The 23,394-nt window shown below is 44.8% G+C and overlaps 2 protein-coding genes across 6 annotated transcripts; both read left to right on the forward strand.

Moving 5' to 3' along the window:
• The first annotated feature begins 898 nt into the window (after positions 1-898).
• On the forward strand, positions 899-11,190 carry ntd5 (ntl-dependent gene 5). 2 transcript variants are annotated; one of them, XM_086155651.1, is made up of 8 exons: positions 899-1,064; positions 1,861-1,995; positions 2,997-3,188; positions 8,124-8,247; positions 8,710-8,786; positions 9,734-9,916; positions 10,328-10,525; positions 10,616-11,190. In XM_086155651.1, the coding sequence occupies exons 1-8, from the start codon at positions 977-979 to the stop codon at positions 10,699-10,701; spliced, it is 1,083 nt and encodes a 360-aa protein (XP_086011777.1). In that variant the 5' UTR covers positions 899-976; the 3' UTR covers positions 10,702-11,190. The 2 variants fall into 2 exon arrangements, with proteins under 2 accessions (XP_086011777.1, XP_086011778.1); XM_086155652.1 differs by lacking the exon at positions 9,734-9,916 and having other exon boundaries at positions 926-1,064.
• LOC147229899 (uncharacterized) lies at positions 11,060-18,552 on the forward strand. 4 transcript variants are annotated; one of them, XM_086155608.1, is made up of 3 exons: positions 11,060-11,905; positions 12,370-14,337; positions 17,555-18,552. In XM_086155608.1, exons 1-3 carry the CDS (start codon positions 11,822-11,824, stop codon positions 17,924-17,926), a joined length of 2,424 nt encoding a protein of 807 aa, XP_086011734.1. In that variant the 5' UTR covers positions 11,060-11,821; the 3' UTR covers positions 17,927-18,552. The 4 variants fall into 4 exon arrangements, with proteins under 4 accessions (XP_086011734.1, XP_086011737.1, XP_086011736.1 ...); XM_086155611.1 differs by having other exon boundaries at positions 11,554-11,814; XM_086155610.1 differs by having other exon boundaries at positions 11,554-11,751.
• The last annotated feature ends 4,842 nt before the right edge of the window (positions 18,553-23,394 follow it).

Here is a 23,394-nt window from a genome sequence, read left to right on the forward strand (position 1 = left end):
TTTTCTTTTATTCTTTTTTTTTACATCGTTCACAAGTATTTACTTGAACTTTCCTATTATTTTATTTTTTTTCTCCATTTTCTTTTCCTTTTGGCTTTATTTTGGTTGATCTGATTTTATTATTTTATCTTGTTTTGTTTATTTCTTTAATTGCTTCAATTTTTTTTTCAATCTTATTTTTGTTTGATTTTATTTTAGTCTTGGTTTTTTAAAATGTTTTGTTTTATAGTTTATGTCCATTAAATCACTTATCAAATTTTAAATTACTTTATTTCCAATTTTATTTATTTATCAATTTTTAACAAAAATGCAGTATATATATATGTATATATATATACATATATATACATTATTCATTTAAAAAAAAAAAAAAAAAACAGGAGCCCAAGGCCGGATGCCTCCTTGATTCCACCCCTTCCTCGTCTAAGTGCATTCCTTTATTAGTCAAAACTGTCCAGATAGGACTTCTCACCCAACACACAAACACACACACACACACACACACACACACACACACACACACACACACACACACACACACACACACACACACACACACACACACTTCATGGTCATTCCACGGAAATCACCACATTTCTATATTCAATGCTTTCTAGGCCTTTCACTCCCCCGAGTGCTGCAGACTGGACTTTTTAATGAACCAAATACCACCTCCCTGCCCTCTCACCCCCTCAGCCACGGCCGATCGCCCCGCTTTTCCTCCCCCTTGTTTACCCCTGCTTGTTGATAGTGCGTGCCACCCCTCCGCCTGCTGTCTCAACAAAGAAATGGGTGAAAGGTCCTCTGGGCTGGAATCCTGACGGCAGCAACACAAACCAGATGTGAGCTCTCCTGGGTCCTACTCTCTCTCTCTCTCTCTCTCTCTTTTGCCCCCCCCACCCCTCCCCACCTCCTTAAAAACCGCCGCTTATCCACGTCCCGCCCTCATATCGTCCGAGGGCCCCCGTCTCCAAGGATGGACTCCTCGCTGCTGCTGCTGCTGCCGCTGCTGCTGCTGCCGTCCCTGTGGGCGCCGGCCGGTGCCGTCACCCCACAGGCCGCAGGTAAGAACTTCACACACACACACACACACACACACCTCAAGGGTCAAGGCGCGCATCTTCTCCGCACTCCCATCTGTAATCTGAGGCATGGCTGAGACTCGCCTGGATTGCTAATCTGGTGTAATCTGGAGGGTGGATTGGGCAGCGGGTGGGTGAGGGGGGGGGATAGGCGTGCAGGCACGTGTGCGGTTGCGCGGCACGGCGTTAGCACGTGCGGCGGGGGCGGACGGGACACAGCCCTCAAATGTTCTGTACATTTTGTGTGTGTGTGTGTGTGTGTGTGTGTGTGTGTGTGTGAGGTGGGGATTCGGGTAGATTCGAATTTCTGGATGAGAGGAGAGCAGGAGGGGCATCTTTCAGTTTTCAATTAGAAACAGATTATTATATAAGTCAAATTAAAAGAAAAAAAATCACAATACACAAAGTATTGTAGTACCATACAAAGTACTGCAGTAATACGGAGCAAAAAAAACTGTAAGGGAAACTTTGTTTGTGTTCCAACCAGGTGAAACAGCAAAAACACACCGGTCATCTTGGGTGGTAAATGGCCCCACTGACACACACACACACACACACACACAAACACACACGCACGCACACACACGCATTTTTATTACCTCTCAAACACTCCAGAGCCTCTGCAAACCATTTGTTTATGTTTGTTTTTCGTCTCTACAAGCCGGCCGGAAAGGCGAGAAACCGAAAAAAGGGCAGCTGGGTGTCATCCTGTGTGTGTGTGTGTGTGTGTGTGTGTGTGTGTGTGTGTGTGTGTGTGTGTGTGTGTGTGTGGCTGCAGGGTCGTGTCCAGAGAGGCTCCTGGGAGACGAGAGGAAGAGAACATGTCCCCGTCCCTGCAGGACCGATAAGGACTGCGGTGCCAAACGCCAGTGTCTGTGTGATGGCCATTGCGGCCTCAGCTGCGTGGCTCCAGGTAGCTGTTTATGTAAACACACACACATACACACACACACACATACACACACATGCAACCAATGTCTGGCTAATGAAATGACCGACCTGAAGTCCATCCATCTCACACGGCCCTTTTGGAATCCAAATAAACAATAAAATAAACTTTAAAAAAAATCTAAAAATGAAAATAACACTAAAGTAATAACATTTTGAAAAGTTGAAAACATGTTTCAAGAAGTAATAGATAGTAATCATGTCAAATCAAATGACAGAATATAATGAGATATGACGAAAAATAACATAAATAATGATGAAAAATAAGATGATGAAAATCATTCAAATGATATATAATTAAAAGTTTTAAATTCAATTAAAAAAGGTTAAAATCAGACAAAATTAGTTCAAATGCAATAATATTACACAAAATTAAACAATGAATGGAAGATATAAACAAAACAGACACAATGAGAAATTAAATATGATAAAAATTAGATTATATGTCTTAGCTGATTGCCAGTAGAATTAAATCAAAATTGGTAAAAAGAAGGCCTTTTCTTTCTTTATAAATATATATTTAAGCCTATAAAACTCATGATAACGGAAAATCCCTGAACGCCTCAGGACAACTTCTCCAGGTTTGTCGAAAAATGATGAAAAAGGAGTTCCAATGCGTCGGTATTTGACTGTAAGCCAGCTTTCACGTCATCAGGCTGTTGACACATTTGCAATCTTGTTGCAGCTTCAGCTGCGTGGCTTCAGGTAGCCGGTTAAGCGAACACACACACACACACACACACAGCTGTGTCAACACACAGTCCGTTAGTGTGTGTGCTCTTCGCAGGAAAATAAAAAGAAGTGCCACCGTCCTGCAGAGAGAGAGAAAAAAAAATGGTCGCTGGCTGAGATAATCCGGGAGATAAAATTCTGAGAAAAAGGGCTTTGGGTAAAAAAGTTCCTGAAAAAAAAACAAAAAAAAAAAACTTCCACTTCCTGTTTGACCCTGACCCCCCCCCCTTTCAGGTCGTGTGTGTCCGTGGCCGCTCCCCCCCAGCCCCTCGCTGGAGGTTCGCCTCCTCTCTCCGGCCCCCACCTTCTCCGCCCTGCTGGAGGTCCGCTGCAAGCCAGGCTTCGCCTTGCCCAGCGGCCTGGACGCCACCATCCGCCGTTGCCAAGGCGACCGGCAGTGGAGCGGGGACGAACCTGTCTGCGCAGGTGGGTTTTCTTTTCACACACACACACACACGCAAAACAACCGCTTCGGAATACGTGACTGGGTTGCCATGGCGACGGAGCCCCGACGGCGGCCCGTGACCTCGGCACGCGGACGGAGCGCCGTCGTCGACGGGCCGCGGACGGAGCGGGCGTGTGGCCCGGATGTCTGCTCACCTCGTCGCCATGGCAACCAGACCTGCTCTCTGTGCCTTAAGATAAGATAATCCCAAATAAGATAAGATAAGGTAAGATCAAGAAAAGATAAGATAAGATAAGATAAGATAAGATAAGATAAGATGATGCAGGATAACACAAAATAAGATAAAATAAAAATTGGTAAGACAAGATGTAAGATAAAATAAGATAAGATAATGTAACCCAACATGAAATAAGATAAAGTAAGAGGAAATAATGCAGAATAATATATAACAAGATAAATTATGATATTATAAGATAATACAAGGTAATGCATGATAAAATAACGTAACATGACATATAATTAGACACAATAAGCAGATAATGCAAAATAAGTTAAAATAAGATAAGATGCCAGCTAAGATAATGCAAAACAATGCAAGATAATACAAAATTAGATAAAATATGATAAGATAATTTAAAGTAACCTGACATAAAATAGGACACAATAAGTTAAGAGGAGATAATGGAGTATCATACAAAATAAGATACATTATGATATGATAGTATAATACAAGATAATGCAAGATAAGGTACAATAATTTAACATAAGCAAACATAAAAAGGGATTAGACACTATAAAGAAAGAGGAGATAATGCAAGATAATAAAAAATAAGCTAAGGTGAGGTAAGATAATGTCACAACATAAGACATCAGTAAAGACACAAGTTAAGATGAGATAAGACAAGATAAGATAAGATAAGACCAGATAACGTAACATATCACAAGAAGATGAGCTTAAACAATATAATGCAAGATGAGATCAATGTTTTTTCCTCATTTTACTTTGACATTTTCTCCTACTATTAAAATGAATTTTTTCTCCAAACATAAGGAAACACCTTGCGATTATGAATGTAGTCACCTAAATATGGTTATAACAGTGTAATAGTGGTGTCATAAACGGTAAAGTTCCTGTTTGCTCCAGCCAATGTGGGAATAGCAACGCCAAAGTGGGTGAGCCGGTGACGAGAGCTCTGAATGGGATGTCCCCATACGAGGACACCCCAAAGCTAACTGAAAAGCTAACAGCTAAGCTAGCAGCTAAGCTATCAGCCAAGCTAAGCAGTCACCCAGAGCGGGTGGCGAATGCAAAAACACACAAACGGGGAGCGTGACTCCATCTCAATGGCCGCTCACCGCTCTCTTCGACTTGAATTAAAAGACACACAGACACAGACACACACACACACACACACACATACACGCACACACACACACACGTCAAACAGGACATGAGGCCGGTTAATCTCACACCTGCAGCAGCAGAGTTTAATCCCCCCATAGATGTGAGACGAGGATACTGTGGCAGAGACAAGCAGGAGGTGGGTGGGCACTGTGTGTGTGTGTGTGTGTGTGTGTGTGTGTGTGTGTGTGTCTGTGTGTCTGTGTGTGTGTGCTCGAGTGTGCATGGAGAGGCAGTGGGCGGCAGATCACTGTCAAAGTGGCACAGCGATGTGTGTGGACACTTTGTGTGTGTTTGTGCGCAGATGATATGTGTGTGTGTGTATCATGAAGCTGGATGTGTTTTCCTTTGCGTGTGTGTTCCTATGCATGTGCACGCTTCTGCATGTGCAGGTGATGTGCTCAATTGGGCGAGTGTGTGTGTGCATCATGTGGTAAATGTGTGTTTCCTTTATATCCATTTAAGTGTGAGGCTGTGCATGCATGTGTGTCTGGCTTGTGTGTGCGTGTGTGTGTGTGTGTGTGTGTGCGTGTGTGTGTGCGTGTGTGTGTGTGTGTGTGTGTAGACAATATATGTGTTTGAGTTAGTGAGTGTATGCGTCTCTGGAGGAAGATGTGTGTTTTTTCTTGAGGGGGGGTGCCTTTCTATTTGAGTGTATGGTTGTGTTTGAGTGTATTTCATGTGCGTGTGTGTGTGTGTGTGTGTGTGTGTGTGTGTGTGTGTGTGTGTGTGTGGGCGGCTGAGAGTCAGAGAGCTCTTTTGGTCCTGCAGCTCCAGGCCTTTGTGTTCTCCTCTTCTTCTCCTCTCATCTCCTCTTCATCGCGTCCAGAATGCAGCTATGGGCTATTTTGTGTGTGTGTGTGTGTGTGTGTGTGTGTGTGTGTGTGTGTGTGTGTATTGCGTTGCATTCAGGCATTCACTTTCTTTGCCTGCTTTGGTCAGAGTGACCAATGATCGTCTTTCCTTTAAAAGCTTTTTGAAAATGTTGCAGGGTTAAAGAGGAAGATGAAGATTTTACCTCCACTAAATATTAATACATATATATAAATCATATAAAAATGATAAAAAGGAACTACAATTAAGAATGAAATCAAGAACTTAAAGTAAAAAAGTCCAGCTTGATCATGTGAAAATGGGATAATTCAAAAATGGAAAATATAATATTAAAATATAATTGGAAAATGAAACATTCAGATCTACAATCCTATATTTAATCATTGCAACATAAAATAAGGTAAAACAGGTGATAAAATGAATTATAGCAGAACATTAAGTATTTGAAAAATTAAGTAAAACAAGACAAATAAAATAAATTTAAAAATTTAGGTAAAATTATATTTATACATTCTAATTATATTAAATATTCTAAATAGATAATCTAGAATTATCAATTAAATTTGAACAAAATGAAATATTCAAAGATTAAGTATTGTTCTTAAAAAATGATATTAGATCTAAAATTAAATTACAATGGAAAAAAAATCATAAAAAGGAACCCAAAAATATAATTCAATAAAGTAAAAAGATTAAAATGTGAAAAATACAGTATTTAAAGATCTGATAAATTCAATTAAAAGAATATTCAATAATGATTAAGAATACAGTTAAACATGGTAAAACCAGAAAAAAAAAAAAAAATATATATATATATATACCGAAATATAATAACATAATACAAATTCAACCATGTAAATGTCAAATGACAAATAACACAAAACAGAAATAAAATATTGTAAGTAATAAAATTAAATGTCTGAGCTGAGCAGCTGAATGAACTTAAAATTGGGAACAAGAAGACATACAACTCGCACCTGCTTCTGCTGATGAGCATGTGTGTATGTGTGTGTGCGTGTGTGTTTGTGTGTGTGTGTGTGTGTGTGTGTGTGTGTGTGTGTGTGTGTGTGTGTGTGTGTGTGGGCGGCAGCAGCACCAAGCAGAGGTCCTGTATTTCAATATAAATATATATGTGAGCCTATAGAAGCGCGCGCACACACACACACACACACACACACACACACACACACATACACACTGCTCTGCGTCTGCTATTTTTTTTTTCTTTTTGTCTCGGAGCCTGTAGACGTCCAGCGGGGCCCCCAGAAAGCCCGGGTCACTTCAGGTATTTATACCTGCACCTGCGGCGGCGGCAGGCGGTTACGCAAGGCAGAATTTAAAATTGTAGTTTTTATCTCTTATTTTATTTCTTCTTACTTACTCCATGGGTCCGCTTTGGATGCAGATGTGGAGGTTTTTTTGAGAGAGGATCAGATGCAGCGGAGGGACCTTGTTATGGTAGATGTTCTGGGGGTCGAGACAGACGGAGATAAGGTTAATGGATGTGAGAGAAAGGGGTGCAGAGGAGAGGGTTAGATGGATGTGGTGACCCCTGAGGGGAGGAGCCCACAAAAAAAAAAGTTTTTTTTTAATTTTTTTATCATTATTACTATAATTATCATAGTACAATTTTTCATATGTTTTACATATTGTTATTATTATTATTTATGTTAAAAATCTAATACAAAATGATGTAAAAGTACATCATAAATAGTAATGTTACTGATTGATATGTATAATTGATATGGATCGTCATTTAACTTTTTATATAAGAATTATTATTATCATTTTTTTCTACAATAATGATCGTCTTACTAAAGTGTTACTAGATGTGTTACTAAACATTTTCCTGTAGTTTTATTTTATCTTTTATTATTATACAATATCACTAGCCATTTTGTGTCATTCATTAGTAAAAACAATTCAAAAAATGATATAATGAGAAAAACACTGCTACTACTGCTATTATTAACTACAACAAATATTATCATTGTCATACATTTTTGAGAAATGATTATTCCGTAATTCTAATCAATTACTAACTAATAAATATTTTGTATATTTTTTTAATATTATTAATAATATTGTTTATACATTTGCGAGTATTAGGATTAACATTTTCATTGAATTATTATCATGATTATTGTTATATATTTTTGCATATTTTTTCACATTAGTTTTTCTAAAAAAAATAAAAATCTGATTCTAGATATGAGTGCGATCTCTGATATAGTGGAGATCTGGGTAGAAGGATGCAGGAGCAGCGGTCGGATGTGTGGATGCAGGGAAAGAGGACAGGAAGTTCTCTGGTGTGAGAGGAGCGGATGTGGAGGAGAGGGCTAGATGGGGGCAGATGATTGGCTGGGGTTTAGATGGAGGCTGATGATTGGCTGCGGTGACCCCCCTGAAGGGGAGGAGCCCAAAGGAGAAGAACATGTCGGTCCTTCTGCGAGGTTTGACCTGAACATGTGAGGAAGGTCCAGAAGGACTCGGGTTCTCATGTTCCCTTCCATCCAGAACCTTCACGTTCTGCCATCTTTGATTTTCATTTTCTGATGATATTTATAATAAAAAGACATTTTTTTAAATTATATATTTTTTTGTTTGTCAGGTCATTTCCTGCTGCGGGGGGGGGATTAAAAATGTCAGAACCACTAAATCAAAGAATCCGATCCTCTTTTTTTTTTTAAATTCCTTCTTCTTCTTCTGTGGTGTTCAGACACCAGGTCCTCCGGGCCCGCCGACCCCCCCGCCTGCCCGCTGACGCGGGAAGTGATCGACACCTTCAGCATCCAGGGGGACGCCTCCGTCGGGACGTCCATCCGCTACAGCTGCCTGTCTGGGTGAGGAGGAGGCGGAGGGGATGCGAGGGGGAGGGTGGGCAGCTGGCGGACGCCATGAGGCACGAGGATGAAAAGATGGAGGCCCGTGCAGACGAGGCGGCGCGGGCACAGCTGTCAGTCAAAATCCTACAGATTTCATTCAAAATCCCACTTAAAATGATTCTCTTCTAGTTGTGACTTCCCTGTTGCTATTATACTCATCACTACTAGTAGCAGCAGGAGCAGATTATTCTGAAACCCAGCGCTTTAACCGTCACACCTGGAATTTAACCCCATTTTCCCCCAAGTACCTTTCTTTTGTAATTGTTTTTTTTTCCATCACAGTGTTCATTGTCGAAGTGAACAAATTAAATTCTTATTTGAGCCGTCCGCAGTGAAGCCGGATAAGTAGGGAGAAATAATAAGCGTGAAGTTGCAAAAATAGTGCAAAAATCAAGCGTTTTCTTCACTTTACCCCCGCAGAGCCGACATCGTGGGAAGCAGCGAGAACTTTTGTCAGGAGAACCAGACCTGGCAGTTCCCTCACCCCGTCTGCAAGGGTGAGTGCGGGACTCAAGCACAAACAACGTCAATTTTTTTTTTTTTTTAAATAAACGTCTAATTTTTTTTTTTTTTTTTTTAAATACACGTCTCAAAATTTGCAAGAAATTACATTTAAATAATTAAATTAATGAATTGTGATTAAATTCAGATATAATACATTTCATTAATCCGAGTTTTTTACGGGGACAGAAATGACCTCGGAAGGTTGCGAAAGCAGCGATATATGTAAATATTAGCAAGAAATTAGCATTAGCATTACAGCCACTGTAAATTTAAACGTCTTACTCAGACAAATCTTCTTTCTTTAAATTTCAAATTAGCAATACATTCTCTTTTCATGAGCTAAAAAAATACATTAAAATTAGGATTTATTAGCAGCAACAACTATACATATTGGGGAACAAAATGAACAGCGCTTTCTTTGAACGACAGGAAAAGTATCCTCGAGACAGCAAATTTGAAATCTCAGAGCATCCTGTCCAATATTCGGACACAAAATCAAACTACAATGCAAACGTTTGACAAAAGATACATTCACGCGGCCGAAGAAGAAAGCGCCGGCGGCGGTTTAATCCGAGGGGATTGAAAAAAAAATAATCCCGTTTTACGCTTTTATTTTGAAATCCACCCCAAAAACCCGGATGCACGGGATTAATTATTCATCCCTGCCGGCTGCGGGGACACTTTTTATCCTGCGTTGTTTGCTTTTCTGGCTTTATGGAGAGAGACCGAGGCCTTGTTGCTCCCCCCTCCAGGGCTTCCCCCACGCAGGGTGGCTACCATCACGGTGCTTTACTGCCCCCTTGTGGCCAAAACCGGGAACTGCAGCTGAATACCACTTTTTTTTTTTTTTTCCTCTTCTTCTTCTGGGAGTATAAAAGACTTTTTGTTTAAACCGTGCACAATCCCGTACTTTGAATGGATGACCCTCCCCTCCTTCCAGAGGTTTTCTGCCAGCCCCCGCAGGAGGTGGAACAGGGCTACGTGGTCGCCGTCCAGCGCACGGAGTATGAGGTGGGCTTCAACATCCACTTCCTGTGCAAGAAGAACTTCCAGCTGGACGGATCCCAGAAGGTCACTTGTCTCGCCAACGGCAGCTGGAGCGCAACGCCCCCCGCCTGCCGAGGTGGTACCTCCGGGCGATAATCCGAGGGGGTGGGTGGGGATTACGCGGCGGCCTGAGCCTCTTAGGCCCCCGTGGCCTCGTGCGAGGACGCTCCATTTTGAGTTTGGCTTGTTAGCATGAGCACACTTTTGACTTGTTGTCCTCTACTGACACCTAGCGGCGGCAAAGGGGAACCACAGGAGCTAGCGTTAGCATTTGGACTCGGAAACACGAGGCTTCATTTAACAAAACCGACTAAGCCGCCCGTCCTCGTACGGGGACGCGGACTTTCCGGCACAAACTACTTGAAATGACGAAAATATACATTTTAAAAAGCACTAACCCGAGCCCCCCGCGCGAGGGCAAATAGTTTTTAATCCAATTACACCGTTTTGTTTTGTTTTTAAATTACTAGTTATTGATTTTGCGCAGCCCGCTGCCTCATCCCCGCCGAGAGGAGCCGCGTCGTCATCGACGGGGTGAAGCGCTGGCCGTTCGACATCACCGACGCCATGGTTCCTCACGGGAAGAACGTGACCTTCTACTGCAAACACCCCACCAAGCAGTGCAGCTTCACGGCCGCCCAAAGCTGCTTCGACGGGAAGCTGCAACCGCCGGCGTGCTACCTGGGTGAAGGAGTTTTCCGGCGTCTTCCGGCGTTTTCCGCGGGCGGGAAAACCGGCGTGACTTTTTTTTTTTTTTTTGTTCCGTTTTTTCCAGAACCCACGTGGCTGCAGTACAAGCTCTTCCCCCACCGGCTGGTCTCGGAGATCCAGGAGTGCGAGCCGGGCGACGTGGAGGCGTGACCTTGACCCCCGGCGGACGTGTCCTGACGTGCACGCACGCGGACAAAAGGATCAGGGCAAAAGAAAACAAAAGTTACACTAAACGACTCCTCCGGAGGGGGGAACGGGAGATGTTTTCGGGGGTCGTCCCGAACATCGACGCGTCTAATGTTTAACCCCGATGACCTCGCCCGAGGACGAAGAAGAAGAATCGTCAAATAGATTACTTTTTTTTTTTTTTTTTTTTTCTTAACATGACAATTAGACAACCCCCCCCCACCCCACCCCGGATGAGGTGGGGTTCCGCCTGCGACTCCAAATGTAAATACACGCTCATTCATACCACCACGTATCCCACAATGACCCTTCTTTCTCTCTGCTGACGCATCACGAGTGGGGGTGGGGTGGGAGTGGGTGGGGAGGGGGGTGTAAGTTTTGATTTCAAATAAATAAAATTAAAAAAAAAAAAAAAAAAAACACTCCGGGACGTCCAGGTGCGTCCGATTCCATCCAGGTTGTTTGTTTGTTTGTTTATTTCCGGTGGTAAGAGGGAAGGGGAGGGGGGGAGGGAGGGGAACCCGGAACCGAGGGTTCGGCGGGTTCCACGGTTACTCATAGGCTGAACATGGCTACCGGTCGGACCCGGTAGGCTGCGGGAGCCATAGCAACTCCCCTTGACCCCTCCCTCCTCCCAGCCTTCGCAGCATCACCCTTTCACACCGCACAGACATATTTGGTCCGCCGGAAGTCTCCCCAGCGCGGGTAAGCCAGTCCCTATGCAGCGGCCGTATGGGTGTGGAGTGCACTTTCAAAAAAAAAAAAAAAAAATATTATAGGGTTTTAATCGGGTTTTTTTTTTTGGGAGGAGGAAGGGGCGTGGAGGAGGAAAGAGAGAGGGGACGGGGAAAGTTTGCCGCCTCGGACCCGCGGTTAAAATGGCTGGCTGTAGGTCCGAGGAGGCGCCGGCGCGACCGGAGGGGAAAGCGGCCGCTCTCCTCGCCGTTTCTCCTCCTCCTCTTCCTTCCTTCCTCTTCTCGACGACCGGTAACCACGACGGGAGGCTTGTCCCAGGTCCGAGCGGCGGCGTCGGCGGCGGCTGCGCCGCAGTGACAGCGCCGTCGGACCCCCGCGGCTGTGCGTAATGGCGTCGCCCGCCCGCTCCCGGAGGGGGAACCGCTCGGGTTCCATCCTCGGACGCAGCGGTCGACCTCCGCGACCGGACGAGGTGCGCGTGTTCGCGGCGTGCGCGTGGGGGGGGGTTAGCACGCTCGGAACCGGAACGTGTCATTGTGTCCGTGCACGAGTGTGTGTATGTGTGTGTGTGTGTGTGTGTGTGTGTGTGTGTGTGTCGCACTGGAGTGAGAGGAAATAACGCCGACATCACTCGGACCTTGACGTTCTTAGGTGGGTTGAGGTTGAATTATCGCTCGACTCCCCCTTTTCCTCCCCCTCCCACCCCCCACACGATGTGCCGAGGACGCGGAGGTGTGTGTGTGTGTGTGTGTGTGTGTGTATGTGTGTGTCAATCACGTGACCGCGGCTTCATTCCTGCTCCTGGACTAAACTTGACCCCTATGTGAGCTTCCCCCTCCCCCCTTCCCCTGCTTCCCCCTTGGCTTGATTGACAGGACTACATTTCCTGTCCACTTTCAAACGTGTATTTGTTTGTTTGTTTGTTTGTTGTTGCAGGAATATAAATGGGTTTGCCCCAAAATGGATTCCCAGCTGGCGACGGTCCTGACGAGCGGCGGTCCGGGGGGCCAAGATGGCTGCCGGCGTGCGGTCGCGGAGGAGGAGGAGGAAGGGGAGGGGGACGCCTCCGGCGCCGGGGAAGGTAACCTTCAGTCCCGCCCGGCGGAAGCGACGCCGTCGGACGCCGACGGGGGCGGGGCTCATGAGCCGGCCTCTCAGGAAACCAGGAAGTGCGGCGGGCCGGGGCGGCCAATCAGGATCATGATCGTCGTCCCCCCGCGGTGTCAGGCGGTGAACCCCGCCCCAGGTTTGACCAAAGACCAGGACGGCTCCCCTGTCCCGGCGAGTGAAGACGGGATCCGAGGACCGGCGGCGGCGGCGGCGGGGAGTGAAGGGGGTCTGGAGGAGGCCGCCACCGGGACGGCGGAGGAATGTGCAGAATCACTGCAGAGGACGGAGGCCGGGGAGGCGGCGGGGGAGGAGCGCCGCGAATCCGGCGTCTCCCTCCCGTGCGGGGAGGGGGCTGATAACTGGCGCGGCGCCGGAGCCCCTTCCCAGGAGCAGATGGAGCCGCTGGACCTGAGCCTCCCCAGGAGGAGGGACAGGAAGTGCCCGCGCCTCCTGGACGACTCGGGCTGCGAGAGCTCCCTCATCATGGAGGTGGACGAGTACGACGGCGACGGCGACCGGGACGTGGTGGAGGAGGACGACGACGGGGGCGACGACTCCCTCCTGGCCCCGGCGCCGTTCGACGTCCTGTCGCCGGACGACGTGGACACGGAGAACCTCCTCCTCATCGACGACCAGGGGATCCCGTACACCCTCAGTCCCGATGGGGTCAAAGTGCCGCAGGTCGACGCTTCTTCCCCGCCGCCGCCGCCGCCGTTGGATCAGAGCGACAGTGCGGCGGCGAGCCCGTCACCTCCGTCGTCAGGCGCTAACCTCAACCAAAGTCCGGATGAGTCCCTGAACGCAACGCCGGAGGATCCGTATCCGTCGCCCGCCCCAGATCCTGAATCCCAACCCGGCTGCACGGAGGCTCCGCCCCTCGCCGCGGATGTCTCTGTCGCGGCGCCCGACCCCTCGCCGCCGGCTCCGGACCCCGCCGCCGCCCGGCCCGCCCCGCCGCCGCCGACCCGGCCCATCCAGATCCTGGCGGGCCCCTCCGCCAACGCCCCGGTGCTGCTCCTGTCCTCCCCGTCCTCCTCGCTCCCGCTGGGCGGCGCCGCCCCGATGCTCCTCCTCCTCTCCACCTCTTCCCCCGGCAACCCCGCCTCTACCTCCACGCCCATCGCCGTCCTCGACCCCTCCACCGGCCAGCTGTCGCACATCGCCGCGGCGACGGCGCCGGTCTCGCTCCCCCTCCCCTCCGGCCAGGCGGCGTCCCCTCTGTCCCGCCCCATCATCAGGCTGAGCCCCGGCGGCGCGCCCGTCCTCCTCTCGGGGCTCGGCGGCGCCCGGCTGCCGGGCCCCGCCTCCAAAAGCGTCTCCACCCCGGGAACAGAAGCCATATCTTCCCAAGTCTCCAGCGAGAGCAACAAGCCATCAGCGGCGACGGCGGCGGCGTCCCCGCTCGCCGCCAGCCTGACCTACGACCCTTTATCTCAGCCCGCCGCCGCCGCAGAGCCCCGCTCGCCGCCGGCGAAAGAGCCGAGGCTGGACTCGGAGCACCTTCCCCTGGAGGACCACATCTACTTCTCCAGCTCCACCGCCCCGCCATCCCCCGCCGTCGCCGCCGCCGACCTCCCCTCGGCCAAGCTGGAACCCCTGGACCCTCTGGACCCGCTGTCCCCGGCGGCCTCCCCGGGCTCGGCCGGCGCCCGCCGCGTCCTCTACTGCCAGCTGTGCCCCCGCGTCTTCTTTTACCTCTCCGACCTGGAACGCCACGCCATCACGCACTCGCAGAAGAAGCCCCATGTCTGCCAGCAGTGCGGCAAGGCCTTCAAACGCTCCAGTCACCTGCAGGTGAGTGCGGCGGCGGCGGCGGCGGCGGCGGGGGGTTTCGGGTGGCGGACACCAATCCGAAGCGTTGACGTCATCCCGGCTGATGTTGAGGGGGCGGGGCTTAACCTGGGAGGGTCACCTGTCAATCACAGGGTGACGATAACCTCTTTCTGCTCAGTCACGTCTCCGGTGAACCCGCGAGATGTTTGTGGATCTGTGCGTCATTCATTCATTCATTATCAGTTACTTGCTGGTTACGCTGGGACAAAAAGCAAATGTACCAAGAAATCTGACTGGAATTATTTCATTTAAAACAGGGGTGTCAAACTCATTTTGGTCACATACGGCCTAATTTTATGTCAAGCAAGACCAGTATAATCATTACCTAGGAGTAACACTAAGTCCAAATGTTTCCTGTGTTTTAGTGTAAAGGAGGTAAACTAATAAAAATAATAATAATAATGATAAAATAATAATAATAATAAAAATCTTTATATGTCATGAACTGTTCCTATAAAAGATACATGACGAATTAATATTAAAAATGAATATTAAAAAAGAATTGATTAAATTAAAAAAAATGATATTGTTGAGTTGAAAGAGAAGATCTTGTCACAGTGGGAAAATGTGTCACTGGAATTTATTAGAAAATTGATTGGTAGCATGTATATGAGCTGGTATAATGTTTACAAGGCTATTCTGGTTATCATATCAATCTTTTTAATTTTGCTTTTTTTTTTTTTTTGCTATAGGTTTTTTTTTTTTTAATAGAAATAGAAAATAAATTTTAAATTTGTATTTTTACAGTGACACTAGATGTTTGTTTTTTTTTAGCAAAAAATTATTTTGTTTTTCAAATTTTGAAGCAAAAAATACATTGCAAAGTTACTTTTTTTTAAACCCACTGTATAAAACCCCCGAGTGCATGTGCGAAAAGACGCACAACACAAAGATTTGATTTCAGGCAGGGGGGCAACAAACTATTGTCCCGTGGGCCGCGAGTTTGAGACCCCTGATTTATTTGAATATGAAAATCATGAAAACAGTTATTTTATAAATTTGCTAATTATTGATAGGAAATTACAGCAAAATTAGGAAGGAATCCACTCACAAAAATAAAGCAACTTAAGTATTAGCCGGAAAGCAGACTTATTTATTTACTGTGGATGCACGAAATTTGTCAGGAATTATTCAATTTAGAAAAGAGTCAATGATAAATTACTTTAATATGAAAATCATGAAAAAAATGAAATAAATTAGCAAATTATTCCTTGGAAATTACAGCAAATTTACAAAGGAATTCACGAACAAAATAAAACAATTTAAGTGTCAGCTGGAAGGCGGACTTGTTTATTTACTGTGCACTCATATTCGCTGACTTATTTTTTTCATTTTATTTATTTATATTTAATTTATTTTGATTTCACCCTGTTCTGTGTCTTTTTCCTCCGGGATCAATAAAGTATTTATGATTTTTACAATGGAGACCCTAAGGGGATATGGGGGGTATTGTGGTATTTTGAAGAGTAAAAAAAATAATTTTGCAAGATCTCTTTTACTGTTTACGTTAAATGTTCTTCCATGGTCATCCTGGAGCGGGAGGAGTTTATTGAGTTTTATTCACCGGTGTTTATTCGCTGCGTTCACTGTTAGTAAAACAGGCGTCATGGATGCATTTGAGAGATTTGGTGAAGAAATACGAGGCGGGAATAACATTCATTCGATAAATTATTTCAAGCAACACAGAGTTTAAGGTAAGCTAATGTTATTATGCGCTAGCTATAGACTATGCTAACTATGCTAGCCCTGGAAGGACATTGCTCTTAAATGGTTTAAGTTAATCTTTTTTTTTTACCTTTTAAAATTTTACCCCCACGTCCCCTGAGGGGCTCCATAGATTCGGACTGGTAAAAAAATGACACCAAAATGGCCCAAAATTCACAGAAATGACCAAAAATATTCTCAGATTCTTTGACTCAAAGTCGTCTTTAGTAGCTGTAGATACCGATTGTTTAATATAAGTTAATTCATAATATTTGCATTTATTTTTATTTTTTCATCAAATATTTATTTCCTCTTTTTTCCATCTGTTCCCCAGGAGATTATATTTTTCCTTTCCATTTAAGCTTTTCTATCCATTTAAAGCAGACCTCGGCATTTTATGGCCTTATCCAGCCCATTTTGCTTTTTTATCCGGCCCGCAAAACTACTTTATTTGAATATTTGAATAAGACTTTTCAATCAATAATGAATTTAGAAACTCCTTTTTTTTAAATTGTATGGATGATTATATATAAAATAATGTCAGTACATTTATATGATCATTCATGATTTTAAAGTTGAAATAAAATGCAAAAAAAATTTAATGTTGAAATTGCAATTTTCATTTTGTTCAATTAACATGATACATAGTTGGCCCGCGCAGAAAAATTAAATAAGATAAGTGGCCCACCACCCAAAATAATTGCCCACCCCTTTTTTTCAGTAATTTCTTCCAATTCTTTGGCAGTTTTTGAATTCAGTTTCTTTCCTAAACGTTTCCCTTCAGCCAGAACTAATTTTCCCAGAGCAACCAATGGAAAATGGAGGATCTGATCCCCGACCCACCAAAATAAGAGCTTTTCTTTACAGTCTTATGGTCATTCACTCCTCAGGATAGCCTAGAAAGCCTAGCTAGCGAAAATTAGCCTAGTTTTGCTAGCTGTAGCTCAGCTAGCATTTCGATGTTAAATGTTTAAATGTTGTTTTTCAACCAGAACTAATTTTCCCATAACAACCAATGGAAAATGGATGATCTGTTCCCCAACCTTCCAAAATAAGAGCTTTTTTTTACTGTTTCAAAGTCATTCAATCCCCAGGATAGCCTAGAAAGCCTAGCTAGTGAAAACAAGCCTAGTTTTCACCAGCTGTAGCTCAGCTAGCATTTCAATGTTAAATGTTTAAATGTTGCTCTTCAACCAGAACAAATTTTTTGCCATAACAACCAATGGAAAATGGATGATTCTGTTCCCCGACCCACCAAAATAAGAGGTTTTCTTTACAATGTTAAAGTAATTCACTCCCCTGGATAGCCAAGAAAGCCTAGCTAGCAAAAACTAGCCTAGTTTTTACTTGCTTCAGCTCAGCTAGCGTTTCGAAGGGCAACAGGCAGCTAGCTTGTTCGTATGCCGCTGTGTGTTTTTTGTTTGGAAATTTTGAGTTCGCGAACTCATTCGACATCCCATAATCTCCCTCGCAGAGACACAAGCACATCCACACGGGCCAGAGGAACTTCGTGTGCCCCATCTGCGCCAAACGCTTCCGGGAAGCGGGGGAACTCCAGCGTCACCAGAGGGTCCACACCGGGGAGAAGCCCTACCAGTGCCAGCTGTGCCACACCCGCTTCGCCGAGCGCAACACGCTGCGACGCCACACCAAACGCAAGCACCCCTACCACCAGGTCGCCATGGAGATGCTCAGCGAGAGGCGGGACAGAATAGGCGGCGGTGGCGGCGGCGGCGGCAGCGGGGGTAGCGGGGTCTCCGCCGTCCACGAGGACGAGGAAAGCGCCGAATGGTACAGCTCCGCCGTGTCGCACCTGGACAACTCCGAGTCTGACATGGAGACTTGAAAGAAACTCTAGCGTCACTAACAAAGAAAAAAAGGGAGCACCTGCAATATTGAGGAGCATTTTTGAGGATAACTTATTTATATGAATGTAAAATGATCATCGTCACGGAAACACGGCCTGTTCATTTGTTTTCAGCTTTATCGTATTTAAGAAGGAAAAGAAAAGGTACATAAAAATAAAAAAGGGAAACAGTCAAGAAGGCTAACGATAGCTAGCGCCCCCCCAGCTCGTGGGATTATTTATTTACTGACGCTGCGCTCTGGTTGCCATGGAAACAGAGTGGCACCCCTGCACTATTTTTCTGACAGTCGGAGACACTGTGACTCATTTGCACTCTTTTGATTTAATAGTAATTATAATAAAAATTATTATTATTTTGTTGCCGCAGATGAAAACAAACAAACAAACAAACAAACAAACAAACAAATGTCAGCAAACAGCTGCCATCTTGTCCTGTCGATTTTTCCATGTATTTAATTAACTTTTCAAGGTAATGTCAAACTTCTGGCCAAAAGAGTTTGTTCCCATGGATACGGCTTTCAGATTTTCATTTCCTTTCTTTGTGTTTTGTTTTGTTGTTTGGTTTCTCACTCATTCTGTTAAATTATTATCATTAAAGTTTAAAACAAGAAGCGCCGCCTCCTTTGGGTTTTTTTTTTTTTTTTTTGATTCAATTTGTCCACAGCCACTCCTATTTGTTTTATTTGATGCTAAAAACCTACGAACCACTAATTTCCCAGGAGCAACACAATATTTTTTTTTAACTCCACAGTAATTTTTTTCTAATAATATTTATTAATAAGATTAATTATAGTAAATTGTTAACAATTGTGCAATAACTCTACAACTTTGTTACAATCATGTTGATAAAATTTAACATAAGTCAATTTATAATTTTATCTTTTTGAAAACATCTATAATGTATTTATTTCCTCTTTTTCCGTCAGTTCCCCAGGAGGTTATTTTTTCAATTTTACAATGAAACAATGGAAAATGGATGAATCCATTCCCTGACCCACCAAAATAAGAGCTTTTGTTTTGGGAAGTCATAGTCTGTTCGTAACCCGGGTACTGCTGTCATCGGTTGAATTTGTTTCATAGATATTTGCTGATGCGAAGGTTATTTTGGCTGCTTGTTAGCCGTTTGTCTATTTGTCCTATCTACATATCCATCCATCTGAAAATGCTTGCAGGTAAGAAAAATTCTGCAGATTTATTATTTTGTTTCATTTATTGCCCAACTTCTTTTGTCTGTAAATTTCTTGAAAATCACCAAAAAATTATTCTTTTTCATACAACTGACTGAAAATGTTTGCAAGTAGGAAACATTTTGCTGACTTATTATTTTATTTTATTCATTTTATTGCCCAATTTTTTTTTTGCCCGTTAAATTTCTTGAAAATCACCCAGAAATTATTTGCTTTTGACCATGCATCTTAAAATGTTTGCAGGGAAGGAAGAGACCTGCTGATTAATTATACTTTATATTTATCATATTATATTTTATTATAGATATTTATATTTTATTTTATTTTATTTATTGCCCAATTTCTTTTGTCCATAAATGTCTGGAAATCCCCAAGAAATTATTTCACAATCAGATAGGATGCCATAAATAATAAGAATAATTACAACAACAACAATAATAATCTGTAATAATAATAATAATAATAATAATAATAATAACACTTATTATTATTATTATTACTATTATTATTGTTGTTGTTTTTGTTGCTGTAAAAGGGCAAGAAAGTACCAGGAAATAAGCATCAACTGTATTTCTCCGAGCACATTTTTCCACCTGGTTTTCATTACACAGATCCGATCCAGGTGATAAATATCTGTCGGGGAGAAGAACGTCAGCACCTGGATGTCGTCCAGGGAATAATTGAGTTTTTTTCTTTTTTTTTTTGATTCGTTCTCAATTTTCTGCTTCATTTGAGCCTCTGAGCTGAACAGATCAGCTTTGAGACAAGTTATTAAATACTTTATTACCCAGAATGACCCGGGCGGATCCTAGCCGCTGAATTCAGAATTCAGGGTGGGGGGGGTTGTTGACTGGGGGTCGGAGGTCGACCCCGTGCGGAGCGAGATGTTGGCCGGGGTGAAAAACAGACAGTAATTTCACTCTCCTGATGTTATTTGACTAAATAGGGTGAAAAAAATCCAGAACGGAGGAGTTTGAATTAGAAACAGGAAGCAGCTGGACAGCTGGGGGGCGGAAGGGGGGAAAAACTCAGATCATCTAACCTTTACTTGCATCATTAAATTGTGATCGACTGATGTATCAACACCTGACCTTGTGATTGACAGCTGACACTGTGATTGACGCCTGCACCATTTGATTGACAGCTGACTCTGATTGACAGGTGGCCGCGTGATCACCCTGTGATTGACAGCTGCACTCATCAATAGACGGCTGACCCTGTGATTGACAGATGGCCTTGTGATTGATAGGTAGTCCTGTCATTGATGGCCTCTCTTGATATTGACAGCTGACCCTTTGATTGACAGATGCTCCATTTGATTGACAGATGACCCTTTGATTGACAGCTAACCCTATGATCGACATCTTCCTAGTGATTGACAGGTGACCCAGTCCTTCATCGTCAATAAAGAAATAAAAGATTTCATCACAGGAGCCGAAAATCACCGAGAACAAATAGATACCAAGAAACTGCGTGTGTGTGTGTGTGTGTTTGTGTGCATTGGGTTTATACTGTGTGTGTAAACAGTCGCCACTTTAATAGCTTTCAACACCTTGTGGTTTCAAAGCTTTACACCGGATTACATTCAACCGTTCACACACACACACACACACACACACACACACACACACACACACACACACACTAACTGATGGTTCAGTGTCCTGCAGACAGGAGAAGCTGGGATTTGAACCGCCAACCTTCTGATTGGGAAGACGCCCTGCTCTGCCAACTGGGCCACAAACACCCCCTGGAAGTATGTGGAAGTGTGTGTGTGTGTGTGTGTGCGCGTGATTATGTGTGTGTGTGTGTGTGTGTGTGTATTTGTGTCTGCATGTTCGCAGTGGGATTATATTGTGCGTGCAAGTATGTGTGCACATAAGTGCTAGTGTGTGTGCATATGTGTGTGTGTGTGTGTGTGTGTGTGTGTGTGTATGTGTGTGATCTGGACTCTGTCCAGTTTCTATTGAGCTTCAAAGTGCAGCGATGGACAGCTGGATGACGGACAGTGTGAGAACAGACATATTGTGCGCATGTGTGTGTGTGTGTGTATGTGTGAGTGTGTGCGGGCGGGCGTGCACGGCTGTCTGAAGAGGGCAGCACATTGAGTGGCACTTTGCCAAGTGATTGAAGTGATAAAGTGGAGGTGAGCTGAAGGAAGTGAATGGAGCGGAGGGGGGGTAGGGGGGTAAACACAGTAAAAACTGATCAGCAGATCTGTTTGAGTTTGTTTTTCCTCTATATCCCCGCTGACTAAGCAGGTGCTTTGCTTTTCCTCCCGTTTATCTGCGCCTCTGACGCGGAACCCACATGACGGACAGATTTGAACGCACCACGGCGGCTTTTTTATTTTTATTCCCCCCGCTCCTTTTGACTGCAGTTCCACCTTTTGACCACTAGAGGGCGCACGTTGCCCTTTTTTCACTCTGCCTCAATCCCTGCTCTTCTCAAATGGCGGAGGGATATTTATTACAGAGCTTGGAGGGCTGTGAGAAATGACTTTTGAGAGGATTTACTTCGAGATTATTTGTAAAGATTAAAAAAAAGAAGGTGGAAATTATTGACCTGAAAATATGGAAATCATTTTACATTACCTTGAAATCATCCAAACATCTGTCTGTGTGTTTTTTATAAATCCCTTATCCTCCTTGCGGGGTCAGAGGGAGGAAAGGGAGGTCAGAGCCAATCACAGCTGACAAAAGTTGTGCTAGCGGAAGGGTTTAACCTTGACGGGTCACCTGTCAATCACAGGATCACCTTGTAAATCGCAGGGCACATCCGACCGTGACTGAATTTTTTTTTTTTTTGACCGAACCTGGGGGGAACCCTGGCGTGGAGAACCCACCGAACCCCAGGAAGTTACACCTCATAAATGAGCGAGTTGTTTCTTTAAAATCAAAAACTGTGCGGAGAGGCGATGGGGGGAACCGACGGGGGGATAAGAAGGAGGGCAACAGGTGTGAATCAGAAAGGGAGTCCCTGTTTTAAAGGTAAAACTCTCTGACGTCACCTTCCCCTCTCAGCGCTGCCGGCGGTGAGTCAGTCGGCTAAAAGGGTCCCTTTGCGCATGTGTGTGTGTGTGTGTGTGTGTGTGTGTGAGCGAGGGGGTGCTCTTGCAAAAGATCAAATGTGGGCTGTCGTCACGGTGACGAGTGGTGAGCCCCCCTCTCCCCCTCGCGGCAGCTGAGATTTCATCAAATTCATCCGGCGAACGAACATCCGGCGAAGGAGCGGGGAATCAGGTCAAAGGTCACTGGCGTCGATCCGAGGGTTTATTTGCTCGAAAGAAATGAAATGAATATAAACATTTTATATCTTTTTTTTTTAATATTTGTAGGATGGAATCCGCCTTGAAAAGATTTCGCTCGTCTAACTTTCGAGTTCAAGTGTTCAGTCAGGGAGAGGAAATAAGGTCAAAGATCACGGGAGATTATTCAAACGTTCATTATCAGGAAGTGATAATTGATAGCATGTTAAAGAATTTTTTTTAAACCAGTCCTTTTCCTACTATTTATCACATTTATTGATAAAAGTTCACTGAACCTGTATTCAAGGTTCTCCTGGACAAGAAGTAGAATTAAAATGATGTCTTCCCATCACACAGCAGAGTAAACTGTTAAATCACTGCGGGAAAATCTATTCTATTAAAAGGTTTTATTATGTTTTGGGCTGTAAAATCCACAAATGTCTGCTTCTTAGCAAAGATCCAGCTGTTGCTGTTGTTACTTTGTTATTCCATATTTATTCTGGCGATTCGTGAAAACAAACAAAAGATCGACCCGTCGACGATACGTGACGAGGGGATAAATTCTCCCCAGTGCAACTGAATTGAATATTCACAAACGTGAACACTGTCGATGGAGTGTGTTACAGCTGGGCCTTCAGCAACAGGTCGTGCTGAAACGCACCCACCCACAATCTTGGTTACCGTGACGATGTGCGTTCCCCAATCGGAGGTTCTCTTTCGGCGCCATCTTGTATCCGATGGGAACGACCGCCCCGGCTTCCCGTCCCCCCGCCGCTTCCCTGAGATGGAGCGACCCTCTCCCCCCCCCTCCGTCTCTGCTCAGTGGTTCGTTCCGGCCCCGCCCACCCGTTAGCCCCGCCCCTCCCCTCCTCCACTCATGACCTGCTGAACCAGCACACACCGACCTGTCCGTCAAATCCAGAGAACAGGTGCTCCTGCTACAACCTCACCCCCCTCGCCACGCCACCTTCCTATGCAGCTTTGCATACACACACACACACACACACACACAC

The sequence above is a fragment of the Fistularia commersonii genome, chromosome 11 (genome assembly GCF_037954325.1).
Source record: "Fistularia commersonii isolate RoL2024-O1a breed Wild chromosome 11, RoL_Fcom_v1.0, whole genome shotgun sequence".
NCBI classification, from domain to species: Eukaryota; Metazoa; Chordata; class Actinopteri; order Syngnathiformes; family Fistulariidae; genus Fistularia; species Fistularia commersonii.

Coding starts and splice junctions, on each gene's coding strand:
- ntd5 (XM_086155651.1), top strand. CDS start 977: ATGGACTCCTCGCTGCTGCTGCTGCTGCCGCTGCTGCTGCTGCCGTCC. Junction 1,996..2,996: donor CCTCAGCTGCGTGGCTCCAG/GTAGCTGTTTAT, acceptor CCCCCCTTTCAG/GTCGTGTGTGTCCGTGGCCG. Junction 3,189..8,123: donor GGACGAACCTGTCTGCGCAG/GTGGGTTTTCTT, acceptor TGTGGTGTTCAG/ACACCAGGTCCTCCGGGCCC.
- LOC147229899 (XM_086155608.1), top strand. CDS start 11,822: ATGGCGTCGCCCGCCCGCTCCCGGAGGGGGAACCGCTCGGGTTCCATC. Junction 11,906..12,369: donor GACCTCCGCGACCGGACGAG/GTGCGCGTGTTC, acceptor TTGTTGTTGCAG/GAATATAAATGGGTTTGCCC. Junction 14,338..17,554: donor AACGCTCCAGTCACCTGCAG/GTGAGTGCGGCG, acceptor TCTCCCTCGCAG/AGACACAAGCACATCCACAC.